This window comes from Thamnophis sirtalis, unplaced genomic scaffold, assembly GCF_051295495.1.
Source record: "Thamnophis sirtalis isolate CommonGarterSnake01/CBP01778 unplaced genomic scaffold, rThaSir2_p1.2 scaffold_7, whole genome shotgun sequence".
Lineage (NCBI taxonomy): Eukaryota > Metazoa > Chordata > Lepidosauria > Squamata > Natricidae > Thamnophis > Thamnophis sirtalis.
In genome coordinates, this window is record NW_028261387.1 from 45,195,503 (window position 1) to 45,210,723 (window position 15,221).

The 15,221-nt window shown below is 41.0% G+C and overlaps 1 protein-coding gene across 2 annotated transcripts in view; it reads right to left on the reverse strand.

The window, feature by feature from the left end:
- CACNA1S (calcium voltage-gated channel subunit alpha1 S) overlaps positions 1 to 15,221 on the reverse strand; it is an 89,906-nt gene that overhangs the window by 14,808 nt on the left and 59,877 nt on the right. For both annotated transcript variants that reach the window (XM_087719892.1, XM_087719891.1), the window contains 8 exons: positions 14,460 to 14,510; positions 12,575 to 12,715; positions 12,338 to 12,403; positions 11,079 to 11,170; positions 9,974 to 10,133; positions 7,336 to 7,463; positions 543 to 639; positions 42 to 144 (listed from right to left, as the gene is read on the reverse strand). In XM_087719892.1, the coding sequence (XP_087576018.1) occupies positions 42 to 144; positions 543 to 639; positions 7,336 to 7,463; positions 9,974 to 10,133; positions 11,079 to 11,170; positions 12,338 to 12,403; positions 12,575 to 12,715; positions 14,460 to 14,510 (838 nt within the window). The remainder of the gene's footprint in view (positions 1 to 41; positions 145 to 542; positions 640 to 7,335; positions 7,464 to 9,973; positions 10,134 to 11,078; positions 11,171 to 12,337; positions 12,404 to 12,574; positions 12,716 to 14,459; positions 14,511 to 15,221) is intronic.

Below are 15,221 nucleotides of genomic sequence, written 5' to 3' on the forward strand. Positions count from 1 at the left end.
GAAATTATTCATGACATAACATTGGCAGTTTCCACTTTTACCTTCTGTCTTGATCTTGAGAGCAGTTCTCACCAGAGCAAAGAGTGTGGCATTGAAAGTAACTGTGCCATCACTGTTCAGCGGCATATTCATGCCCACTAGGCGCTGCAAAACACACAAAAATATATGCCAGAAAGACAAAACATTATGGTTGGATTTACACATACTGTAGTATTATTTCACAATCTGATATATTTTTTATTCACTCAATAAACCATGGTTAAAAAAAAACCCTACTTTTGTATGATATGTGATTGCAGCTTTTACATATACAAACAAAATTTTAATAATCTGGGTCAGTCATCGGGACCAAAGCTTCTGTCTTCCAAGCTTTGGGACTGGTGCTCATATTCATTTTAATATTCATTACTTATTGGACACTAAGAAACAGGATGGAGCACCAGTCTTTCCTATGGGGACTACAGTGCCATTTGGGGTAACAACAGAAATGAAATGGGGTCTACATAGCATCTATAAGAAAACATTGTCTGTTAGCCAATTACCTTGCAAGCCACACGGTGCGGACAAAATTTCCCAAATCCCAGGGGAGGCTGGATTCGTCTCAACAGGGTCACCACATCTAGATGCTTAATTCGGCCCCTGAGGCAAAACCAAACATAGTCATATTTTATACATCTGATGCAAAAATAGAACTTTGATCCCTAATTCAGAAGGCAGAGGCCACAATTTAATGTCCCTTTGGTATTTTTTAAAAAATCAAGGTGAATCAGCACACATTTTGGTTTTATGTGTTTGATCAGCTAGCATCGTCCATGACCTGCAGCATGTGTGATAAAACATTCCTGGAAGAAGCTGCTAATTTTCCCTGTGGAGCAAATCAAAACTGGGAAATTAGCTATGCAAACTCCAGGAATCTCTCAATTCCTTTCAAGCCTTGTAGGTTGACACTCTTTACAAGTCTCATTGCGATATGCAAATAAAACAATATAAGCAGGTTGAGAAAGGTCATTATTTGCTTCAAACAACCCACAAAGCCACAGCATGGTTTGTTTGGATCAGCATTTGATGCAGACCCTGTTGTTACAGTTTGCAGACCAGAGTTTATGGCTTGCATAAGGTACAAATCAAGCCAATAGTGATTTGGTCAGTAAATCATGGCTAAACAAGGCATACTTTAGCATAATAAAGTATGCTTTAACATTTAGCAAATATTTAGCAAATATTTAGCAAATAATATTTAGAAAATAATATTTAGAAAATAATATTTAGAAAATAATATTTAGAAAATATTTAGAAAATATTTAGCAAATATGTTGTCCCAGACAGTATCTTCATATCACTGACAAAACATGAGTTTGAAATCTTAACTTTCAGTGGAAGATCGTGACTAAACTCAGTTTCTTTGCAAGATTGCCTAACAGAAGGAAAAATCAGACAATCCCATTAAGGCATGAATGTTGGGAGTAATAGTGACAGCCTCTTGTTTGCTCCTCTATGGTGGACAGATTTATACAGTCAGGCTTTTACACTAGCTTGTGTTAGATATTATAGAAGACACTATCTCATGTTGAAATAGTTAACCTATTTAAGATACAGATTTGGGGGAGAACAATCTCTTGGGTGCCTCAAGCAATAAAATCTTTTCAGCACTTGTTGCCGTATGATAAACACATGCTTTTTATATAAAATATAACTTGTGAAAGATAACTCTTAAGAAAAAATATTTATCAAAGGATATTGAACACCTATAATTCCATGAATGGTCCTTGATGATACCTATTCTTGGAAAATCCATTTTTACATCTAATGCAGCAAAGTAATAATCAGGACTTTCTCTGTCTCCAGAACAGCTAGTCATTTTAAATTTATTGTTCAATATCTTTAAAACATTGATTAGCAAAGTTGTTGATGGATGCTGTTAGATCCGGTAAAGGATAGGCACACAAAGGCTTCAGTAACAAGAGCTCTTTATTGCAAGTCAGGTACACATCCAATGAGGAAGGGTCGGACAGCAGCCTCTTTTAAAGGGATCTGTCAGACCCTTTGACCAATGGGATTAAACCTCTATTCCCACCAAAACAGAGGAACTTGGTGGAAACCACTGTCGGGGGGGGGGAATATCTAACACCCCTCCCCTCTAGGATAGAACAACCCAACTGGTGACATAGTCACGCAGGTAGGTGGGCTTTTGTGTAGCTCTGCCTGACCTACGCAGTTCAGTAGGAGTGGTTCCCTTGAACAAGTCAGACGGACTTGTTCACTCTGCAAGTCTGGCTGGTGGAAACTCCTGGAATTTTTCACAGGCCGCGGCTGGAGCTTCTGGAGTTAACTTCCTTGAGCTCGCTGCGGGCTTGCATCAAAATCAGATAAGTCTTCCGATACTCTTGGGCTTGAGTTGGACGTAGAAGGATTGTTATTTTGTTCTGTTTGCATAGGGCTTTGGCTAGCTCGTGCAGGAGTTACCATTGTTTGTCTAAGCGTGGAGTTGGAAATGCGGCTACGGAGTTGGTCAATAGGCCTTCTCCAATTTCTACTGTCCTCGAGTTCTACCAGATATGATCGAGGGCCGGTAATGCCTATTACTGTGGCAGGAATCCACAATCTTCCCCCGGTGTAGTTGTGGGTGTAGACTGAATCTCCTATGGTAAAAGATTGAATCTTGCTTATGGAGTCTGGGGGTGATAAGGTAGAATAATTTGGATGTAACTGGTCTAAGTGTGACCTTAGACGCTGCCCCATGAGAAGTTCGGAGGGGCTTCTCCCAATGGGGGCACTGGGTGTGATGTGTTGGATCAGTAAATAGTGGTCATTCCATGTTTGCCAATCACCTGGGCCCATCCTAGCGAGGGCCTCTTTTGCAGAGCTCACCATTCTCTCCACCTGGCCATTGGAGGCCTGATGGAATGGCGCGACCAGGGCATGCCTGATTCCCTGAGATGCTAGGAAAGTCTTGAATGGCATGATGCCCTATGTGTAAAGCTTCTAATACTGCAATGCACAGTTTGGTGGGAATAACTACCCGGTCCCCCCACAGCAAACACCCGTTAACAATCGACAACTCATCACGTTTGGCAAAATACATTTTGAAATCAGCTCCACAGGCCCCTTGGGCCACCCCCTCCATACCCAGTTCAAAATTTGTTTTATTGTGGAGCCTTTTGCAGAGTGGCGTGCAACGTCACTGGATGGGACAGGTCCAGTTTCCAGGCAGTCAATGAGAAGGACCGGCATCTCGGGGGTGGGGTCAGTGAGAACTTCAGGCAATGGGCAGTGGCTCAAGGCATCCGCATGCCCTAAAGTGCTGAATGAGATGGTAGGAGTAGGCAGCCAGGAAAATAGTCCACCTGGTCATGTGGGGGGATAATGATACTGGGGTGGGGCGATCCCCAGCCAGTAACCCCAACAATGGTTTGTGGTCTGTAATCAGTTCAAAATCCCGGTCATAAAGATATTCGTGGAACCTTTTTACTCCGGCCACTGCAGCCAAAGCCTCGCAGTCCAATTGGCTGTAGTTCCGCTCTGTGGTGGGCAAGGTTCTGGAGTAAAATGCAATAGGGGCTTCAGTTCCGTTAGGCATGCAGTGGTTAAGGACAGCGCCGACACCAAAAGGGGAAGCGTCACAGGTTAACACCAACGGTAAGGTCTGGCTGTATTGGACTAGGAAGGAATCGGCTGACAGGAGTTATTTTACTGCGGCAAATGCAGCAGTCTCGGCTTTGCCCCAGGACCACTTCGCGTTCTTGGTGAGGAGGTGATGTAATGGTTCAGCAACGGTGGCTTTCTATTTGAGAAAGACGCTGTAGAAATTAAGGAGTCCAAGGAACGCCTGCAGTTTGGTCTGATTGCGAGGTGTGGGGGCATCCTGAATAGCTTTAATTTTTTGTGAGGTTGGATGGATTCCAGACCCATCGATCAGGTACCCGAGGAATTCAACCTTTGGTACATTAATCTGACATTTTTTCTTTTTTAAGGCAGAGACCCTTGTCTCTAATTCTGGCCAAAACTGTTTGAACGCGTTTTAAAAGTTGCGCCTCATTTGCAGCCGATACCAAGATGTCGTAGAAATAGGGGACGACTCCTGGAATCCCTTGCAAAAGCCGTTCCATGATGCTTTGGAACAGTCCCAGGGTGATACTAATTCCAAATTGCAGGTGGTGGCATTTGAATGCACCCTTGTGCATCACAATGGTTTGGGCCTCCACGGTAGCGCCATCTACTGGCAATTGTTGGTATGCTTGCACCATGTACAATTTTGCAAAGACTTTTCCTGGGCTAAGCGAATGTAATAGATGCTGTACAATGAGTACAGGGTAGGCGCTTTGTTGTAACACCTTATTTATTGTGCACTTATAGTCCGCGCAGATGTGGACAGACCCGTCAGATTTGACGGGTGTTACAATAGGAGTCTCCCAGCGTGTGTGATCGATTGGCTCTAGGATGCCCTGGCTCAGGAACCTGTCAATTTCTTTGTCAATTTTAGGACGGAGAGCAAAAGGTACTCTCCTGAGGCTATAGTGGGGTCCCAGGTAAAAGAAATTTGGGGTTCCCTTGTACTTACCCAGACCGGTGCCAAAGACTTCCATGAACTCCTTAAAGATGACTTCAGCGCCATCGTCCGTCACGGAGTTGATTCCGGTCACCTCCATCCCCAAAGCTTGGAACCAATCAAGCCCCAGGAGGCTCTGAAGGTTGCCGCTGACCACCGTCACAGGGAGGTTTTCGCAGAAGTGTTTGTAGTTCACCCGGAAGGTGCCTTGGCCCACGATGGGGACCCGGTTTCCCTGGTAATCACACAGGCAGATGTCAGGGTTTCGGAGGTGCCACTTCTGTAGCTTCAGAATCTTGCTTGAGGACTGACCACGGCATTATGGTCAGTGACGACCTGGTGTCGATCTCCATCTCGCATGGAGAGTCCTCGATGAGGACAGTGACTTTCAGCTTTCTGGGGTGCCTAAAGCGAACTTGTCTTACTGATGTATGATAGGCAACTCTATTGTCACCTTCAGACTGCCGTGGGTACTTCTGCCAGGCCCCTGGTTTTGGCCTCTGTTGATGGCTTTGTGTATTTTTGGGCTGCCTGGTGGTGGTAGGGAAATCACTGCAGCACACCTTGGTGATGTGCCCCTTCCGCTCATACCGCTGGCAAGTTGCTTTGCGGAATCGGCAGGATGGTTGGGCATGGTCTCCTCCACAGCTGGCACAGGGCGGAACTTGCAAAATTGAATTTTCACACTGGCTTGGTGCGGCTACTGCGCATGCGGTAGCTGTCGTCCTTCTCGATTGAGTCTCAGTCAATTTGGCGGCTGATTCAGTGCCCTAGCCTCGTCCAGTGCGATCTGCAGAGTGAGGTTAGATTTAACGAGTAGCCTCCTCTGGGGGGTAATGTCTTGTATGTGGTCCAGAATCAGCTCATCCAGGTCTTGGAATTCGCAGTACACTGTGGCTTTCTGGAGTGCTACCACATACTCATTGATTGATTCGCCTTCCATCTGGTTTCGGATGTTACATTTGTGCCAGCGAACATACGTGGACGGCTTGGGCGTGTAGTGAGTCTTCAGCGTCTGTTGTAGTGCAGACCAGGACACTGCTTGGAGCGGTATCAGTTCTGAGAGGTTTTTCGCCATTTTGAACACTTCCCGGCCACAGTAACTGAGGAACATGTTCTTCTTACGGCCTTCGGGAACACCCGAGGGGTCGTTTGCCTCAAGGAAACAATTGAATCGTAGCATGTACGATTCCCAGTGCTCAGTGACTGGATCATACGGAGTTGGTGGGGCTTGCATAGCCATCCTGATTCAATTTCACTGCTCAGCAATGGCTTGCTCGATGTCGCACAGGAAACTCCGGGCTGGATGTACTTGCAGGATCTCTTTTGCTCTTTTTGTTTGCCTAGTTGCCTTCCAGTCCCACCTTCGTCGCCAGTGTTAGATCGGGTAAGTTTAAGTTTAGTTTAAGTTTAAGTTTTATTTTATTTATATGCCGCCCTATTCCCTAAAAGGGACTCAGGGTGGCGAACAACTTAAACGGGAAGGGGAAACATACAAGTACAAAATAGACATTTAAAATGACCAACAACCACACCTGTCGAGAGGGGAAGGGAGCTCATCAACCCCAGGCCTGCCGACACAGCCAGGTTTTAACAGCTTTTCGGAAAGCAGGGAGAGAGGTGAGGGTCCGAATCTCCGCAGGGAGTTCGTTCCAAAGGGCCGGAGCTGCAACAGAGAAGGCCCTCCCCCGGGTCGTAGCCAGATGGCATTGGCTGGTGGATGGAACCCGGAGGAGGCTGACCCTGTGCGATCTAATGGTTCTTTGGGAGGTAATTGGCAGCAGGCAGGTCCAATACCATGAAGGGCTTTATAAGTAATAACTAGCACCTTGAAGCGTATCCGGAGACCGATTGGAAGCCAGTGCAGCTCGCGGAGGATAGGTGTAATGTGGGTGTATTGAGGTACACCCACAATCGCTCGCACGGCCGCGTTCTGGACCAGTTGAAGTCTCCGAATGCTCTTCAAGGGCTAAAGGATAGGCACACAAAGGCTTCAGTAACAACAGCTTTTATTGCAAGTCAGGTACACATCTAGTGAGGAAGGGTTGGACAGCAGCCCCTTTTAAAGGGATCTGTCAGACTCGTTGACCAATGGGATTAAACCTCTGTTCCCGCCGGAACAGAGGACCTTGGTGGAAACCACTGTCAGTGGTGGTGGGGATATCTAACAGATGCTCCATTCATTTTTAACAGGAAACCAACAGAATAGAATATATGTAGCTCATGATTGAACTGTAGAATCCTTGATGTGCTCTAAGCTTTTTTTATTAAAAACATCAAGAAAGAAACAAAAAAGCCAGAGCACATTCTTCCTGGTAGCCTATACCCAGAGAAGCAGGGATTAACTGCAGAGAAACAATCAAGCAGAAAACAATAACCTAATCAAGGGGGCCATGAGTTTGACACTCCTGCTTTAGAAATATAGGCTGCAGTCAATGCTCAAAACAAAAATAGGAAATTTAGCCCACTAATATCTATATTAGAGTATAAGGCTACATCATAATTAGATTATGTTACCGTATTTTATTATATCCCTCTAATATTCCTGTTATAAACACACTTGCAAATAAATGAACATGTATTTCAAGAAAGTGTCTTGTGATTAGTGTTCTCCATTTAGGTTGAAAAAGACTGAAAGCAAAGCAAAAGTATCACCTTTCTCCTTTTCTAGATGCATAAGTGAACATGCTTGTTTTAGTTAACATTTTTTAAAAACCCAAATCACTGAGCTTGCTTTATAATTTTCAGTGGAGCTATTCACGGCAATCTACCAATAGAGAGTTTCTCACGTGGCTTCAGGATCATATTCTGCCCAGATTTTTTTGAATTCATCCAGGTGGTGGGGACCTAAGATGGACCAATCCCTTGTGAGGTAGTCAAAATTATCCATGATGACAGCAACAAAGAGATTGATAATCTAAGGAGAAATGCATTGGCACATTTTAGGTGAAAGTTGATAGAAGACAATGGAGCCTAATCACCATCCAGAGATTTTATTTGACATCAGAGGGATTCATAGTATTAAACTCTTGACTGTGCTATAAAAACTAACTGTCTGGTTTTCTCAGGCAATAAAACAATATTTCCATAAATTCTGGCTTTCATGTATCTGGATGGTTTCACAAGATAGACACCAACTAAGGTAGTAATTAGGACATAAGCAAAAAAAAGATCATTATAAAAGGGTGTTCTTATGAACACAAATCAAAATTTAATACAACAATCCTCAACTTTTCATTTCTTAAATGCCTCTAATTACTCTATCAAAGAATGTAAGTGACATCAAGAGAGAATTTAAAAAGCCCACTTTTCCCAAGACAGACATGCATTCTGTTTTTGGATTTATCAGTTGAAATGAGCTTTAAGAACATAGATCGCAAGTTTCTTTCTCTTTCTAATAGTAGCTTTCCTCTAATTGTTGCAAAGGGAGAAAAGCATCTTTCTAAACCACAAATGTATAGTATCAAGGAAGTGGTGCCCCCGTTGCACAAGTCTGATTCTGCGACCAGAATCAACAGACCAAACTGCATCACTTCATCCACTTGGCTTCATCCACTTGGCCTTTTCTAAAAGTGAGTTTGATCCTGACGGGCTCAAGATTGACTCCGCCTTCCATCCTTCTGAGGTCAGTAAAATGAAGATCCAGATTACTGGGGGGCAATATGTTGACTCTGTAAACCGCTTAGAGAAGGCTGTAAAGCACTATGGAGTGGTATATAAGTCTAATTGCTATTGCTATTGTGAACATTATTTGAACTAATAAAATAGACAGAAGCAAGACTTTGCTAATCTCCTTAAGCTTTATAAAAGGAATGAAGGTAAGCAAACTTCCCTCCTTTTTTTACTCCAGAGTTGGCCTCCAATCGTCCTTCACAACCAAAGGAAGTCAATTAATCTTGATATTTGTGACCTAATATTCCTTGGTTCTATGGTCAGTTTAATCAAGTTCACATTTCAGTGAAGTTGAGGATCAAAGACCATGAAGAGCTCTAGAGACTGGTGGTCAGCAGTTCCTAACATTAATTTATAAAAGCATCTTAACAGCTTGCCATCATTTTTAATGAAATGAGCTATGTGCAGTGGCTGGGGTAGTCTGGGGGAAAAATAGCCTGTTTTTCATGTCTCAGAAATAGTTGAGAAAGACATTATGGTAGCAATAGCTGCCATGATCTACAAATATATTATTCTACCTCTGATCAAATAGTTTTTGCAGATTTTGAAACAGAATGAAACAAAGAAAAAAAATCTCTCCTGAAATGATGAACAATGCCTATATCACATACATCACTTCCATAAAACTTCCCTTGTTTGGAGGGGGAGGGGGAGGAGTGCCACGTAGTCGGTTTCTGGTCTTGGTTTCACCCTTAATACTTGATTTGGCACAAACCTTATAATTGCTGCATTCTAGCATTGGAAAGTATAGCCAATTCACCTACCCTCACATGACAGACACAAAAAGACCCTTGAAGTTAAAGTAATGTACATTTCTAATAAAGGAGAATATTTGTAGCTCAGGATTGACATGAGGGGTCCTTGGTGCTCTCTGAACTTGCTTGCTTTCTTGCCAAACTAGGTAACATGTCGATGCTAGTCTAGAATACATCCCATAGACATGCTGGGAAAAGAAAAAACAAACTGCACCCAGCACTGATGATGTTATCTAGTTTGGATAATGAAACGTCTGCAAGAAAGGAAGAAAGTTCAGAGAGCACTGAGGACCCTAATGTACATTTCATTAATATGTTACAGTGTAATCCCCAGAAATGTGAATTGTAGGCCAAAAGGTCAAATCTCATTAGTGTACTGGAATCTAGTCAGCCTGATCTCCTCAAATGCATCATGGCGCAGGGAAGTGGGTAGAAACTTATACACTAAATGTGAACTTAAGAATTAAGTTCTGGTGGCTAAGTAACTAACATGGTTAAAGGGAGGTATTTGTGTTCTGGAAGAAACCCTGAGCTTTGCAAAAGTAGTGGGAAAACTGTAGAAAAAGAAGCAAACTTAAACAGCTCAATAAGAATGAGAATGCTCAGAAACAAGCGGGTGTGGAATGTCTGTTTGGGAGAAGATGTGGCATGGAAACCTGGAAAGCAAAAGGGAGAATGGGATGAATACTGAACTGAATGGATTGATCAGGGGCATTAAATGCTGTACCATTTCATTGCATATCACACTTAAATTATTAATCTTTCTGTACAATATTATTATAAAGATTATAGATGTACTGTCTTCCTTTCAATCTATTTTTCATATCCAAATATTTTTCTTCCTCAATTGTGAATAACTCAATAACTGAACGAACTCCACCTGTTACATTTAGTTCCTGTCCTGATGACATCCCATTTATCTATATATTGCAAATATATGTTGGATGCACACAATATAAGACCCTGATATAAGAAAGAAGGGAGGGGAAAAAAAACATACCAGGAATGCACAGATCATGTAAAAGCTCACAAAGTAGAAATAAGCAAAGCCTGAGCCACAGGTGTATTCTTCTCCAGGAGCATAATCAGACTCAGGGTCACATAACTTGCCATAGCTGGCACCTAATAGGACCTCCTGCCAGGCCTCACCTGTGGCACACCTAGAGAAAAAGGGAAATTAAGGCAAGGCAAAATATTATACCTGAACCTAATCCAGAAGGATTATAAAAATAATTCATAGATGTAATTAACATTTTTAAAAAGTACATACCGGTAGTATCAATCAGAGTTTTTTCTAGATTGAGCTGCAGGAATTATAATCACATCCACACATACTACCCTTTCCAATAGCAGTTCTCATTTACTTATTCATTGGTCAAATGTTTTAGAAGAAATTGAAAAAATAATAACTCAAGGGTATTTGGGATAATTGTATCTATCATCTATCTATACCTATACCTATATCTACATCTGTCTGTCTCCTTCCTTTATTACTTTTATAGATAACTCAAAGTGGCAAACAAACACAATATGCCTTCCTCCTTCTATTTTCTCCACAATCACAACTCTGTGGAGTTGGACTAAGAGATGGTGATTGGCACAAAGTCACACAGTTGGCTTTCAAACCTAAGGCAGAACTAGTACTCCTAGTCTCCTAGTTCTGGCCTCCTGCTTCAACTACTGTTGAGTTTACTGCCGATTCCTCCCAATATATTGGGAACAGTTGTTATTTAAATCATTATTTTTTCCCACCAATTGGCAGGTTCACTATCACAGAACACCGGGAAACCAAAGTATTCATTTAGCTGGGTTAGTGGCATTGAAAAGTGTAAGAAATAGTACTGTTGAAAATTAATTCCTTAAACAGGAATTGTTTTATTCAAACATCATATTTAAACCACACATTTGTGCTAACTTTAACATCAACCTTGATAGCTATAGAAAATGTACACAGGACTATGTTTTTGAAGATGATATGTGTATTTTTTGGATCTTAAAGGATCTTCTGTCAAGAGAGGAGATGCCACCAATAAGAAGGGAGGAAAGGCTATGCAAGATAATGTGGCGCCCCAGCTATAAACCAAATAAGCTTAAATAATACAGACCTGAACAGCATCAACACTGCTTGTGGGAAAGTCTGAAAGTGGTTGTTCCGGTTTATTTGTGTTCCATCTACCAGTGCAATTTTCCCAAACATCTATAAATGAACATGCTGTTGTCAGAGGCTTATCTGCAAAACCTTGAAGCGTGTAACCACTCCTATTTGCTTTGCTCATTCTGGATTCTACTTAAGCTATTTAATTTAGGTGGAGGGCTTCTTTTGCCATCTTCCTGATTTAAACACCTGGTCCATCTTTTCCAACTTGAACAATATTTTTTGTAGTAAGGGGAAAAGAGAAAGCAAAAGCAGTAAAAACAAGGGAGTGCTGTAGGTAGAATATAATAAACCTGTGCCGCTTGAGAGGTTCCATTTATGGTAAAAGCCATGCATAGAAGCATCCCTTTTCTTTGAATTTTTTCAGGGAAGTAAATTTGTTGTTTGCAATCCTCCATTAAGAAACAGCAAGCGCTTCCAGAAGATGTTTCTATCACATATCATATAGATGTTTCTGAAACAAAGGGATTCTCTTCCCTTTGTAACTCTCCTATATCGTTCTGTTCTTTTTCCTTTCACCAAAATACCATTGGGGGGGGGGGGGGCGGAAGGGTAGAAATAAATATCCAAGAATTATGCTAGGAGTCCCCATTTGAAAATATCCTAAGTCCTATTGAAGAATATTCTAAGCAAGAGTAACCTCACTAGTGCTAAGTGAGGCAACTATTAACTGAGTCATACCCAATTGTATGACCTTTTATTGCCATGGCCCACATTAATCACTTCAATCATTAAATTATGTGATCATTAAATAGAAATCAAATAAATAAATAAATAAAATAAGACAATTCCAGCTTCCTCCATTCATTTGCTTATTGGAAGCTCCCTGGGAAGACCGTACATTTTGATTCCATGACCATGGGGATGCTATGATGGTCATAAGCACGATGACTGGTTGTAAGTCATTTTTTTCTAGCACCAGGAATGGCATGCAGTCTTCACAATACTTTTCAACTTATGTTTTGGGGGAAATAGAGTTTGAGAGTAAGAAAGGCATCCAAGTAAGGTAATTACATTAAGGTATGTCTCTTTCCATTTAGATCAGGGCGGTCAAACTCCCGGCCCATGGGCCGGATGAGTCATGTGCTGGCCACACCCACGGCTGGTTTACCGAAGGTGGTGGTGGTGAGTTCCAATACGTCATGTGATGCCGCCGTGATGACATGAGTTTGACACTCTGATTTAGATGTATTTTCTTGCATTGCTTACCTGCATCCCAATCACAGCATAGATGAAGAACAACATTACAATCAGCAAGGCCACATGAGGTAGTGCCTGGGAATAAAGTAGAGAAGAATCTGAGGGTCATCCACAACTGCAGATGAGCTATGGGTTGGAAGGTATTGAAGTGCTATATATATTTCCACTTCACCCAGTCCATTCCCATTTTCCAGGATTTTTCCTTCGCTTAGATATAAGCTAGCACATCCAGTAAGACGTACTTACCTGGAAGGATTTGAGAAATGTCCAGAGTAAATTTCTAATGCCTTCTGCTCGGCTCAGTAATTTTACCAGCCTTAGGATCCTGAAAAGCCGGAAAAAAGTGATGGAGATACGACCGCTGTCATCAGGATCTATGGCAGGAACCTGTGGAAAGAATGCATCTCTTGCAGTGAAAGAAGCAGACAGAAGGAAGTAAACTTTATTCACTGAAGGACTCTCTTGTATTCACTAGGGTTTCCTAAAATAAGAGAGCTACAATCTACTGTTTAATTGCAGAAAAGAGGTTGACATGATATTTCTAAGAGAGGAGAGATGTTAATTTTCTCAGTTTTACTCTTCTAGACCTACCTACCACCTATTTTGGCCCTATGTACATCTTGACTCCAGGCACAAGGAATGTTTCCCAATTCTACTTTAAAGCTTTATATGCTGTAGATGAGGATGTAGAATGACTTTCAGCCCTTGACTTAACAAACAAAAAAAATCATAGGGGGAATCCATGGGAATATCAGTAAGTTCATCTTCAAAGACTTTTGACTCTTTGAAGGACACAGATGTGTATTCATCTTTTAGATTATTTGTTTTTGGCAGAATTTCCAACTCCCTATCCTTGCAGAAGTTCAAGACTACAAAATTAAATTAGAGGCTCTAGAAAAATTCAGACACTTCCCTCAAAAAAGGATTTACAGTGACGTGTGTGTGTATGTGTTGTGTGAACCCAGCCACTGTGGTTTGTAAACCAAGGCTTATAACTTAGCACTATGTACTGGGTTTATGTATTCAGTAAAATGCATAAAACACTGTGACTGGGCCAACATTTGTTTATTATATATTTCAATATAGGAAAGCCTCAATCAACCAGACTCACTGGAGCTATCAAAGATCCATTGCCTACTGATACTTTCATTGAGAATATCTCACCTTGTTTCATCTAGCTTGATCATTTCCATTATGCTTGAATTTTTGCATGCATTCAACAAACTACAAAATAGAATAGGACCCAAGTATCTGAAGGAATATCTCCTATATACTAATTTATCAAGGGACTGAAGTCATATTTGGAAGCTATTCTCCAAATGTCCTTAGCCTCAGAGTGACAACAAGCAGAACTAAGGCAGTAATTCTGTTTTTTGTATTTTAAGCCCCACAAGTTTTTACTTGAGAGAATCTAGATCTCACCAACAAGGATATAAAATGTCATTTTTTGCCTAAGGGACATTATAATGTTTACAGAAATCCTACTATTGTATTTATCATTTAAGGAAAGTTTTCAAAGTCTGAATGACTCATGTGTGTTCTACCTATACAATTTTGTATCTCAGCTATGGTATACCACTTGTTTGGAACAACTGCACTAAAAAAAGTCTCTTTCCAGAAAAGATATGAGAGCAGGATCTTATATGATCACAGATTAAGAGCTGTTGGATCATTTCAGTACCAAAAGCCAGTTGGAAATCATCCCTTCTGTCCAAAGAAAGTGGCTTCCAGACCATTGCATCACAATGTCACAAGAGGCAGAGCAATTTGAACCTTAGTTTCATGATAAATGGGATGTGTACTTGATACACAGGAATCACTGGAATTCTTTCATAATGGCTTTGTTTGCTTTTCTAATATAAGCCACTTATCAGAGCTCCAGTATTCTAATATATTAATTTATTTAATACTATTGTGAAACTATTATTATTATCTATTCAGTGCCAAGCTATCACCATTTTATTTTTCCTCATTATTTTTATTTACCTCATGCAGCTTTTCATAAAATCACATTAACTCTTCCATATTATTCTTTAACTTGCTCTTCATCTGTATTTCATTTTTGTAAAGGACATTGGACACATACGGACAGTATGTAAGTATTTAAAATAACCAATAAAACAGCATTTACCTGTGATGTGTCTCCATTGTTGTAGGCTCCTTGGACTGCCAGTGGCTTGGTCTGTGAATATATTTCGTGGTAATGAACACAGCAATGGTTGCAACACAAGTAGAGGTAAAGGTTCAGGACCAACAACATGCTAAACTAAGGGACTGGATAAAACTAGATGGTTGATTTCATGCTGACACATAGGGGCTGGAATACAGGATGGAGATTCATGCCACTATTATTATATTTAGTGCTAAACCCAGCAATTCCACCATGGATTAATACTGATGGACTACTGGCTTGTACTGAAACAAAGAAAGTCATTGAAGTCTAGAGGAATAGATTCAATTTGTCAGAAAGGAAACATACACATGACAGGAAACACCAAATGATTTGATTATTGGAAAACCTGATATTATCATAAACTTAACCAGTGCATACATAGTTGTAAATGTAATATTTTTTTCCCAAGAAACATTAGGATCCATATATTGAACTGTTATGGTTTCCCTACCAAAAACAACTTTCCAACTACTGAACTATCTACAGAGATAATTCAATAGTTGGAAAGTTCTTTTTGGTGGGGAAGTCATAACAGTTCAAGTGGTTTTTTTCCTGACCTTTGTTACATTAAAAATACAGTAGCGGTTTTTATGAATTTTAGCAGCTCTGTTTAAATGTCCATTTTAGCAGTATTAAGTGCTGGGATTCCCCCCTCCCCCCCCCCAGTAAAATTACATTGATCCTGACCAATAAGCACAGATATTACATTATTTAATATCA